The sequence below is a fragment of the Panthera uncia genome, chromosome B4, assembly GCF_023721935.1.
Source record: "Panthera uncia isolate 11264 chromosome B4, Puncia_PCG_1.0, whole genome shotgun sequence".
In the NCBI taxonomy this organism is placed as follows: domain Eukaryota; kingdom Metazoa; phylum Chordata; class Mammalia; order Carnivora; family Felidae; genus Panthera; species Panthera uncia.
The window spans coordinates 104,826,778-104,838,819 of record NC_064809.1 but is presented as its reverse complement, the minus strand read 5'-3'; the positions used below and the strand labels follow the sequence as shown (position 1 = coordinate 104,838,819).

General features: G+C 35.3%; 1 protein-coding gene across 2 annotated transcripts in view; it reads left to right on the top strand.

The window, feature by feature from the left end:
* Positions 1–12,042, top strand: part of SLC6A15 (solute carrier family 6 member 15) — a 44,621-nt gene that overhangs the window by 20,739 nt on the left and 11,840 nt on the right. For both annotated transcript variants that reach the window (XM_049626019.1, XM_049626020.1), the window contains exons 3-9: positions 890–1,047; positions 1,394–1,520; positions 2,028–2,209; positions 3,579–3,689; positions 6,721–6,962; positions 7,066–7,258; positions 8,263–8,455. In XM_049626019.1, the coding sequence (XP_049481976.1) occupies positions 890–1,047; positions 1,394–1,520; positions 2,028–2,209; positions 3,579–3,689; positions 6,721–6,962; positions 7,066–7,258; positions 8,263–8,455 (1,206 nt within the window). The remainder of the gene's footprint in view (positions 1–889; positions 1,048–1,393; positions 1,521–2,027; positions 2,210–3,578; positions 3,690–6,720; positions 6,963–7,065; positions 7,259–8,262; positions 8,456–12,042) is intronic.

Sequence of the window (12,042 nt, the reverse complement as noted above, 5' to 3'; positions counted from 1 at the left end):
TAATGAATGATTTACATATGTATTCTTATGTAGGAATGAATATGTTTCACATTTAACTTTATCAATTAATAGGATCTAATATTAACATTGTCAAACTTACTCACATTTTAAAATAACTAGTCATATGTCTTAATTTGAGATGTTGCTATAAAATAATTTTTAAGTATGAAAACCTTACTTCAAGGATAATATATATATATATTTGCACATGTATTTTACAATATATATTAAATATCTTAGTTTTTCAGTCAATGTCACCATCCCTTCACAGAATTTTGGAAAACAAAAAAATTCCTGAAATGTACCTTGTAAATGAAGTATATATGGGAAAAAATAACATTTGTCTGAGGTAGAAGTTCTTATTATTTTTCTATTTTGTTTTTTCTTTTTCGATCTTGGCAGCCGCTTCTCCCCTGTTGTTATTTAGGGAGAAAAGTCAGCTGTAATACTAGAAAATCTCGTTCACTCTAATTTATATGATTTGGAATGCATGATTTAGATGAGTTTGAATAAGATTTAATAAATCACTTGATGAGCAATGTGTGAATAAGATTTCTTGGAGTTTGTGAAACCTACTTGAGAAAATAATTTTAAGAAATCAATTATTTTTCTGGAAAATGAAGTCATGCCCTTTCAATAAGATGAAACTAAAAACTGTATTCTTACTTTAATCACAATTGTTTTTTATCAGACGCCCTTTGTAGCAGTCAAGTTTGGGTTTCAAATACTAGAAAGTTTAAAATGATGAAATTTCGTTTTCTTCAAAGTCCTTTAGAATTATACTATATAGAAGTTCAAATATTGTCTTTTATGAGATTTTCAAAATTAGTGCATTGTCTACTGTGACTATTAAAAATGTAATCTATTTTATTTGTCCTTGTTTCTGTAGGTGCATATCTTTTGCCGTATTTAATACTGCTTCTGGTAATAGGTATTCCCCTTTTTTTCCTGGAACTTTCTGTGGGTCAGAGAATTCGGCGAGGAAGCATTGGTGTATGGAATTACATAAGCCCTAAACTGGGTGGCATTGGATTTGCAAGTTGTGTAGTAAGTTTCCTGGTATGGTGTATGCCATATAATTTTTACAGGGTTTGTAATGGGACAGTTTTCATTTATATGAAATCTTTGTGTATTTCTATTCAACTCTTTAATCGTGTTTTTAAAAAACATCTTTGGAGTTTGCACTAATATGCAAACCAAGCTGTAAATATTAATACAGTTCAACCTTGATAATGCCTGTTAAGACCTATAGGAGTCATCTTTTTAGAAAAGATGATGTGTTTCAAGTAAAAATGAAATGAGGATTTTTAAAATGTTGAATGGGGTTGTATGCATTTCATCTTGTTCAAAGGAAGGGGCATGAGAGATGTAATTACAATGTTTTGTTTTGCAGGTGTGCTTTTTTGTGGCTCTCTACTACAATGTCATCATTGGCTGGAGTTTGTTTTATTTTTCTCAGTCTTTTCAGCAACCTCTACCTTGGGATCAATGTCCTTTGGTGAAAAATGCTTCACACACTTGTAAGACATGTACCATGTACTGTTTTTGTATATAAAGATCATAAAGTTGCTAAAAGTGTGAGACTTTGAGATTTTTTTCCTTTTAAAATAATGTGGAAGGGGCACCTGGGAGGCTCAGTTGGTTGAGCGTCCAGCTTCGGCTCAGGTCATGGTCTTGCAGTTTGTGAGTTTGATCCCCACATCAGGCTCTGTGCTGACAGCTTGCTCAGAGCCTAGAGCCTGCTTCGGATTCTGTGTCTCCCCTCTCTCTCCCCCTCCCCCGCTCATGCTCTGTGTCTCTCTGTCTCTCAATAATAAATAAACGTTAAAAAAACTAAAGAAACTTCAACAAGGATACATGTCTGTGAATTTTGCACCATTGTGTTTTCCTTGTGAATGTAAATACTTCTCGAGAATAGTAGTACTTTTCTATGAAATGTTAAGAACTGATTTATAGGCTTACTGGAGAAAAAAATGCCTCATTCCTCTTTCTAGTCTGAAATGACTGTATTACCTTTCTTTCTACAGTCGTAGAGCCGGAATGTGAAAAAAGTTCTGCCACCACCTATTACTGGTATAGAGAAGCCCTGAATATTTCCAGTTCCATTTCTGAAAGTGGGGGCTTAAACTGGAAGATGACCATCTGCTTGCTGGCCGCCTGGGTTGTAGTTTGCTTGGCTATGATCAAAGGCATTCAATCTTCTGGAAAAGTTAGTATATTAGAGCCCCTCCTGATTATGCTAATCACCACTCCTGCATGCCCTCCACGCACCCCTCAAGCTCTGCTATAAATGTCTGGGCAAACTACAAGTACCATGTCATTCTAGGAAATACAGATTGGCAAAAAGTGGTGCTTTTAAAAATGTGTTTAAAGAAAGACCATAAAAATGTGTTGGATAGTGAAATCTGAAGTTACGTAATCTCTCCTTATTTCATCAAAGATCTTTCCTGAAATTTGTGTCACTACTAAACAATCTTTACTTTTGCTATTCATTCACTTGACCCTCATGTTTTAGTTCACCGAAGATGGAGGTGAGACATAGATAACAGGAGAGCGAGTCATGAGGCTCAGGAGATGAGTGCCGCAGAGTGAGGGTGCAGCCCTGCTTTGTCCTGAAGCTGCAGAGAGGGGTCTGAGGCAGCTAGCAAGGGCCTAGGTGTGGGGCTCAGCTGGAGGAAGAATGATGGGGCAGGGAAGGGAGGTGCTGTAATGTGAGGCTTTGCAGGTCAGAGGGAGGAACTCACATTGTATTGCAGCTATATTAGAAATCCTGGGAATGTGTTAAGCAGGAATAAGATACCCTGAGTGGTAGCCTGAAAACTAGGAGAATATTACAAGTGGTGCAGGACTACTTCTGGGTGTTTGACTTTTGCACCTGGATGGATGGTTGGGCTATTTGTAGAGGCGGAGACGGGTGGGGACATCTGTGGGGAAAATTCAGAAGTTCTTTTCTGGACCTGAAAAGTTTTAGAGACCTGTTAGGCTTCTACATGGAGATGTCAAGGAAGCTGTAAATGTCTGGTTAGGACAATTGCTTTTCTATGGTTAAACATTTGCTTAACTTTAAACGTGAAAACTTGTGAAGCGGAAAGTACAACCTTGGCATTGCTAATTATTCAGTCTTGGGAGACTTAACAGGGGCCGCTCCTTACTCCAAAAGCTTTACAGACTTATAATGGGATTTTGATTAATGAAAAAATAAAGACTTTTTTGCTGTTTCTTTTACCTAAAACAATATAAGTAAGGATTTATTAGGGTGTCAGTGGCCATTAATTTCTCTTAAATCTTGCTTGTTTTGTGAACTATAAGAAATCAAGTTAACGATAACTATGGACTATTTTAAAGGAGTGTAAGTAAGAGAGTCCTTATTTCTCATTATATCTCAAATAGGATCTTAAGTTGCATTGCATTAAGACTAATAAGCCATTCTAATATGATGGCTATACAAGGTATTAATAGTATTATTAATCATGCTGTAAAAACAGACTGCCAAAGTATAGAAGAGGACATACAATCTTAACTATAGAAAGGACTGTAGATGTTAGTGTGTCTCACCTATATTTTTTTTTTCTTTGTAGATCATGTATTTTAGTTCTCTTTTCCCATATGTGGTACTTATATGCTTCCTAATCAGAGCACTCCTTTTAAATGGTTCAATTGATGGCATCCGCCACATGTTTACCCCTAAGGTATGTACTGCATTTCTATTCAAGGCTTATGATCATAAAAGCATTATGTCCATTGTTAAAATGTTCCCACAGTTAGACTTAAGGGACAATTGTTCTAACATATGTACATTAGCCTTTTAAATTATAGCTGTTATGTTAACCAGCCTAGAAAAAAACATGGCTTTTATGTATCTATAATTATATCCATCTATTTCCAATTTTATATGTCCCATTTTAGTTCTAGAGTAAGACTCGCTATGTGAACTTCAAAAATTCCTCTTTTATAGTAAATTAACTTCCAGTTTTTTACACTGAGACATTTTAGGACTTTTCCGTCTTTACTCTTCTTCCTTCTCTAAGTCAGTGGTTTTTAACCTTTTGTAATTGACTGCTTTGAAAAAACCGATAATAAGATCTTCTTACCAGAAAAACATAAGGAACATAATGATTTGCTTAATATCTAGAAGATTGACAGATTACCTAAAATCCATGAATGGGGGCTGAGGACGTTTCTGTGCTGTAAATCCTGTCTCGAGAAAATCAGTGTTCTTGTTTTGAGGTTTTGTACTTCCTAGAATAATACTTATAGTGGCAAGTTTGGGAAGTTTTCTGAATATACATTTCAGAAGAATTCTCATTAGGCTCCATAAAAGGCTCAGAACTTATGTTCTTTAATTCATGTTAGAGCTGAACCCAATGCTGGGCCCTTTGAATCTGTTTAATGAATCCTTGTGGATTAAATATATTGATTTGGCAGGAAACAAAAACAAGTTTTGAGATGTACATAATTTTAGTAATGAAGTTATACCTCACTATTAGTTTGCTAACACTTTTATTGGCAGACACTGAGTTACAAAAATACCGTTTCAAAATTAGTTCAGAAATTGGAAGTTATCTGAAGGGTGAATGTGCAGCCAGCATCATGCTGTGGGATTTGGGCAGAAATTAGCTTCCCTGGAATTCTTTGTCAGTCCTGGCAGCTGCCTTGATACTATGTAAAAGAGGCTGTGTTCTTTGGGTATCAGGTTCCCAAGCTGGAACCTGGAATTCATTCTCTAGTAGCAAAAATGCTGCCATTGATATCTGATTTTATTGACTAATTCAAAAGTCCTGGCTCCTCAGTGAGTAACTACTGAAGATTTATAGATTTCAGCTGTATTATAATTTAAATCGGCTTCAAATGGGCCATATTTAATATCTAAAAACATTTATAGTGTAATGTTAAAAAAAATAAAGCTTTTTGAGTTTAAAACAACAAACTTTGGTGTAAACTTCTGGAATATCACTTTTTATAAGTTGGCTATTGCTTGTGACATAATTCTGAATATTTGATTTAAATAAATATCTTAGAGTGTAAATAGTTTGATAGGACACCTTTACATGCCTCCATATTTAAAACTGTAACATTATTAACATTTTAAACCAGGACTGGGGAATCACTATTAAAATATAGTTAATTCTTTCTTCAGTTCATTTTCCATTGACTGTGGATAGATGTGGGTGTGATAGTTACTCTGATAATGATAAATTGTCAATTACTTTTTAGTTTACATTGTTTGCCCAAGGGAGAAAGTAAGGACACAAGTAATCTGAATAATATCTTTAGTAAACAGGTATTGCCTGCCATCTAGTGGGAAGAGTAGAGATAGATTGTTAAGTGTGTTTTAGATCAGTATTCATGATAGAATAGTAATGTAGCAACAATCAATAAGCAATATGAATATTTTAGTGAAGTCTTCATAAATTATACATATGATCATGATTATGTTTCATGAGAATATTATATTTACATTGTATTTCAATAGTAATCACTAAAATTAATTGAACAATAAATCCTAATATTTGAGAAAATAGGCATTTTGGAATCTACTTGAGTTCGTATTTCAGCTCTGCTCCAGAACTGCTGTGTAACCTCAGGCAGATTCCTTAATCTTTCTATCATTCAGATAATAGTAGCAACAAATTTCATGAATTGTTCTGAAGATTAAATGAGATAATCCATATAAAGTGCTTATCAGTGTGCCTACCAGTACAGTCCATAGTTGTCCAAAATGATTGAGCACTTAGAGTGTGGTAGGTCAGGAATGTGACAGAGTGGTATATGCCTTGCTACCCCGTCTGCAGTTGAGGAAGCTGAAACTCAGAGAGAGCAGCCACTTACGGTAGATTGCACTGTTTTTAGATAATGAAATGGCAGAATCAGGATCTGAAACTGGAACTCATGTTCTTAGCCATGTTTGACATTGCTCCCAATGAGAACAATTTCACTGCAATGGTAAAAAGATACAATACCAATTTAAACACTATTGTTACTGAAATCAAACTTAACTTTATTAACATCTGTGTCAGATATGGGTAATATTAATTGTTCCATTTGAAAGGTTTGATTGTTATATACAGTTATAATTGCCTAAGAAGTGAAGCTGGGTTACTTGAAATATATATTCAGCACAGGTTTAGAACTTTAAAACTTTGGATATGAAAGTGTCTTAGAGATGATATAGTTACACTTCTTCCATTTTCAGGCAACTGTTGAAATGAATCAACAATACATATATGAACATGCAAAGTACAAATAGCTCTAACCAAGCTCATAATCTGCTTATTATCTGCTTTGACTATTAGACTTCCACCAGAAAACACAAAACGTAGGGTATTAGTTAAATAATTAGATTTTATTGATAAGTTATTTTACTTTGGAAAGAAAACAAAGGCATAAGTAAGAAATGATTGAAGATAGTTAATTTGAAATAGTCCTTTTGATTTATTTGTCTTAAAGATATTTAAAAATTCCCTTATGGGTAGAAAACCTCCACGTAAGTAAAATTTCCATCTACATGTTTGTGTGTAGTCTTTCTTCATATTTCTTGTTTCGTTACTAAGTGAAAAATTTATTATTTCTACTTACGAACAGATTATCACCCCAGTTTAAATAACCTTAAATATATCATAAGTATCATTATGATATATTTAAATAGTAGAACTGATTCCATGTAGAGCATTCTTAAATACTATTTTGCAGCTGACTTCTGTTATGTTTAATTTTAAACAGCTTGAAATGATGCTGGAGCCCAAGGTCTGGAGAGAAGCTGCCACCCAGGTGTTCTTTGCCTTAGGGCTGGGGTTTGGTGGCGTCATCGCCTTTTCAAGCTACAACAAAAGAGACAACAATTGCCACTTCGATGCTGTCCTGGTGTCCTTCATTAATTTTTTTACATCTGTCCTGGCAACATTGGTGGTGTTTGCAGTTCTGGGCTTCAAAGCAAATGTCATAAATGAGAAATGCATCGCAGAGTATGGATATTCATTTCCTTTAGCTTTTGATGGCATAAGCATATGAAAAGTATAACCTCCCAAGCCCATAAATGTTCATTAATACGTTTTTTCTGTTTTCCAGAAATTCGAAAATGATCGTAAAATTTTTGAGAATGGGCAACATTAGTCAGGATATTATTCCTCATCATATCAACCTGTCAACTGTTACTGCAGAAGATTATCATTTAGTTTATGACATCATTCAAAAAGTGAAAGAAGAAGAGTTTCCTGCTCTTCATCTCAATTCCTGTCAAATTGAAGATGAGCTAAATAAAGTTAGTAGGTTATATTTAGCAATACAATAGTCATCAATCATTTAATTAATGCATTATCCAGAAAACGTCTTTTAGGAAAATGACCTTTAAAATGCCTGTGGAAGATTATGCTGTTTCAAAACTGACATTTTTAATTTCAGAGAAGATATTTTCTTCTTTTTTTGTTTAAGTTTTTACTACCAGTTAACATGTGGAATTTAAGAAAGAAGACAAACAAATAAAGTGGGAAAAAACAAGAGAGAAAGAACATACTTTCTTAAATCATGAAGGATTGCTTTACTTTAAAAAGCAATCCCATTGATTAAGCCATAATAATTTAAAATAAAATATAAACTTTCATCATAGAAAATGAAATTAGTCTGATACTTTTCCTGGTATCATATTTTAATACAAAATTTGAATTTTGACTATCATTTATATATTGCATAATTGCTTTGACACATGAATATTTGGCCATTTTAGTATTCATGTTTAACAAGTCCTGATTAAGTCCTTTTCTTCAGGCACTGTCGTTTATTTTAATAGACACGATATAGGTGAACATTAATAAATATCATTGTATTGGTTGTTGCCTTTTCCATGTATTGCCAAAAAGGAAAATATAACAGAGAGCTTGGCTACTAATCCTTTGCCATAAGACAGTTAACCATACATGAGACTAAGCATAAAGAATCATGTGCAGGAAATTATGGAAGGAGCCATCATTTATATAAAAATCTTGAGTTCTGTAAAGAAAGATTTAATTACCAACTTACTTTTAAACATTCTTTTTTTTTTTAATTCTGGTATATTGTTTTTATGAGATAACACAATTGACTTTAAGTTTGGTTGAGACACAGTTTCTTAGGAGACAACAACACGATATCAGCCTATTTATTTCCAGTATTTCCAAACATTATTCAGTGTTTCCCTCCTCTTTGTAACTGATATATATATATATATATATATAGCTATCTCTTAATATTATTTGGTACTAATGTCACTATTTTATATATATTTTACAGGCTGTTCAGGGGACTGGCTTAGCTTTTATTGCCTTTACGGAAGCAATGACACATTTCCCTGCATCTCCCTTCTGGTCAGTGATGTTCTTCCTCATGCTCGTCAATCTAGGGCTTGGCAGCATGTTTGGAACCATTGAAGGGATCATCACACCTGTTGTGGACACTTTCAAAGTGAGGAAAGAAATTCTTACTGGTGAGTTTTTATGCATTTGACTTGTCATTGAACTGATACAGGCTATTTTAGGAAAGTTTTTTATTCATTCCTATCTATTAATATGTATATTATTATTAGTTATTTATGTATTTATATACTATGGAAATTATAGATTTAACATCGGTTGAATTGATTGTTAATGATTACTTATTATATCACTCTTTATTAATAGTAATGTCACTACCATGAATTACTGGCATTAGAATAAAGTCATAGAATGTTTATGCATAACTTTGTAAATAAGACAAATATTCTTTTTTTTAATGTTTATTATTTTTGAGAGAGAGAGAGAGAGTGCAAGCAGAGGAGGGGCAGAGAGAGGGGGAGACACAGAATCTGAACCAGGCTCCAGGAGCTGAGCTGTCAGCAAAAAGCTCCATGTGGGACTCGAACTCACGAACTGTGAGATCATGACCTGAACCGAAGTCGGACGCTTAACTGACTGAGCCACCCAGGTGCCCCAACAAGACAAATATTTTTTTTTTTATTTTTTTTTATTTTTTATTTTTTAATATATGAAATTTACTGTCAAATTGGTTTCCATACAACACCCAGTGCTCATCCCAAAAGGTGCCCTCCTCAATACCCATCACCCACCCTGCCCTCCCTCCCACCCTGCCCTCCCTCCCACCCCCCATCAACCCTCAATTTGTTCTCAGTTTTTAACAGTCTCTTATGCTTTGGCTCTCTCCCACTCTAACCTCTTTTTTTTTTTTTTTTTTTTTCTCCTTCCCCTCCCCCATGGGTTTCTGTTATGTTTCTCAGGATCCACATAAGAGTGAAACCATATGGTATCTGTCTTTCTCTGTATGGCTTATTTCACTTAGCATCACACTCTCCAGTTCCATCCATGTTGCTACAAAAGGCCATATTTCATTTTTTCTCATTGCCACGTAGTATTCCATTGTGTATATAAACCACAATTTCTTTATCCATTCATCAGTTGATGGACATTTAGGCTCTTTCCATAATTTGGCTGTTGTTGAGAGTGCCGCTATAAACATTGGGGTACAGGTGCCCCTATGCATCAGTACTCCTGTATCCCTTGGATAAATTCCTAGCAGTGCTATTGCTGGGTCATAGGGTAGGTCTATTTTTAATTTTCTGAGGAACCTCCACACTGCTTTCCAGAGCGGCTGCACCAATTTGCATTCCCACCAACAGTGCAAGAGGGTTCCTGTTTCTCCACATCCTCTCCAGCATCTATAGTCTCCTGATTTCTTCATTTTGGCCACTCTGACTGGCGTGAGGTGATATCTGAGTGTGGTTTTGATTTGTATTTCCCTGATAAGAAGCGACGTTGGACATCTTTTCATGTGCCTGTTGGCCATCCGGATGTCTTCTTTAGAGAAGTGTCTATTCATGTTTTCTGCCCATTTCTTCACTGGGTTATTTGTTTTTCGGGTGTGGAGTTTGATGAGCTCTTTATAGATTTTGGATACTAGCCCTTTGTCCGATGTGTCATTTGCAAATATCTTTTCCCATTCCGTTGGTTGCCTTTTAGTTTTGTTGGTTGTTTCCTTTGCTGTGCAGAAGCTTTTTATCTTCATAAGGTCCCAGTAATTCACTTTTGCTTTTAATTCCCTTGCCTTTGGGGATGTGCCGAGTAAGAGATTGCTACGGCTGAGGTCAGAGAGGTCTTTTCCTGCTTTCTCCTCTAAGGTTTTGATGGTTTCCTGTCTCACATTCAGGTCCTTTATCCATTTTGAGTTTATTTTTGTGAATGGTGTGAGAAAGTGGTCTAGTTTCAACCTTCTGCATGTTGCTGTCCAGTTCTCCCAGCACCATTTGTTAAAGAGACTGTCTTTTTTCCATTGGATGTTCTTTCCTGCTTTGTCAAAGATGAGTTGGCCATATGTTTGTGGGTCTAGTTCTGGGGTTTCTATTCTATTCCATTGGTCTATGTGTCTGTTTTTATGCCAATACCATGCTGACTTGATGATGACAGCTTTGTAGTAGAGGCTAAAGTCTGGGATTGTGATGCCTCCTGCTTTGGTCTTCTTCTTCAAAATTACTTTGGCTATTCGGGGCCTTTTGTGGTTCCATATGAATTTTAGGATTGCTTGTTCTAGTTTCGAGAAGAATGCTGGTGCAATTTTGATTGGGATTGCATTGAATGTGTAGATAGCTTTGGGTAGTATTGACATTTTGACAATATTTATTCTTCCAATCCATGAGCAAGGAATGTCTTTCCATTTCTTTATATCTTCTTCAATTACCTGCATAAGCTTTCTATAGTTTTCAGCATACAGATCTTTTACATCTTTGGTTAGATTTATTCCTAGGTATTTTATGCTTCTTGGTGCAATTGTGAATGGGATCAGTTTCTTCATTTGTCTTTCTGTTGCTTCATTGTTAGTGTATAAGAATGCAACTGATTTCTGCACATTGATTTTGTATCCTGCAACTTTGCTGAATTCATGTATCAGTTCTAGCAGACTTTTGGTGGAGTCTATCGGATTTTCCATGTATAATATCATGTCATCTGCAAAAAGCGAAAGCTTGACTTCGTCTTTGCCAATTTGGATGCCTTTGATTTCCTTTTGTTGTCTGATTGCTGATGCTAGAACTTCCAGCACTATATTAAACAACAGCGGTGACAGTGGGCATCCCTGTCGTGTTCCTGATCTCAGGGAAAAAGCTCTCAGTTTTTCCCCGTTGAGGATGATGTTAGCTGTGGGCTTTTCATAAATGGCCTTTATGATCTTTAAGTATGTTCCTTCTATCCCGACTTTCTCAAGGGTTTTTATTAAGAAAGGGTGCTGGATTTTGTCAAAGGCCTTTTCTGCATCGATTGACAGGATCATATGGTTCTTCTCTTTTTTTTTTGTTAATGTGATGTATCACGTTGATCGATTTGCGAATGTTGAACCAGCCCTGCATCCCAGGAATGAATCCCACTTGATCATGGTGAATAATTCTTTTTATATGCTGTTGAATTCGATTTGCTAGTATCTTATTAAGAATTTTTGCATCCATATTCATCAGGGATATTGGCCTGTAGTTCTCTTTTTTTACTGGGTCTCTGTCTGGTTTAGGAATCAAAGTAATACTGGCTTCATAGAATGAGTCTGGAAGTTTTCCTTCCCTTTCTATTTCTTGGAATAGCTTGAGAAGGATAGGTATTATCTCTGCTTTAAATGTCTGGTAGAACTCCCCTGGGAAGCCATCTGGTCCTGGACTCTTATTTGTTGGGAGATTTTTGATAACCGATTCAATTTCTTCGCTGGTTATGGGTCTGTTCAAGCTTTCTATTTCCTCCTGATTGAGTTTTGGAAGAGTGTGGGTGTTTAGAAATTTGTCCATTTCTTCCAGGTTGTCCAATTTGCTGGCATATAATTTTTCATAGTATTCCCTGATAATTGTTTGTATCTCTGAGGGATTGGTTGTAATGATTCCATTTTCATTCATGATTTTATCTATTTGGGTCATCTCCCTTTTCTTTTTGAGAAGCCTGGCTAGAGGTTTGTCAATTTTGTTTATTTTTTCAAAAAACCAACTCTTGGTTTCGTTGATCTGCTCTACAGTTTTTTTAGATTCTATATTGTTTATTTCTGCTCTGATCT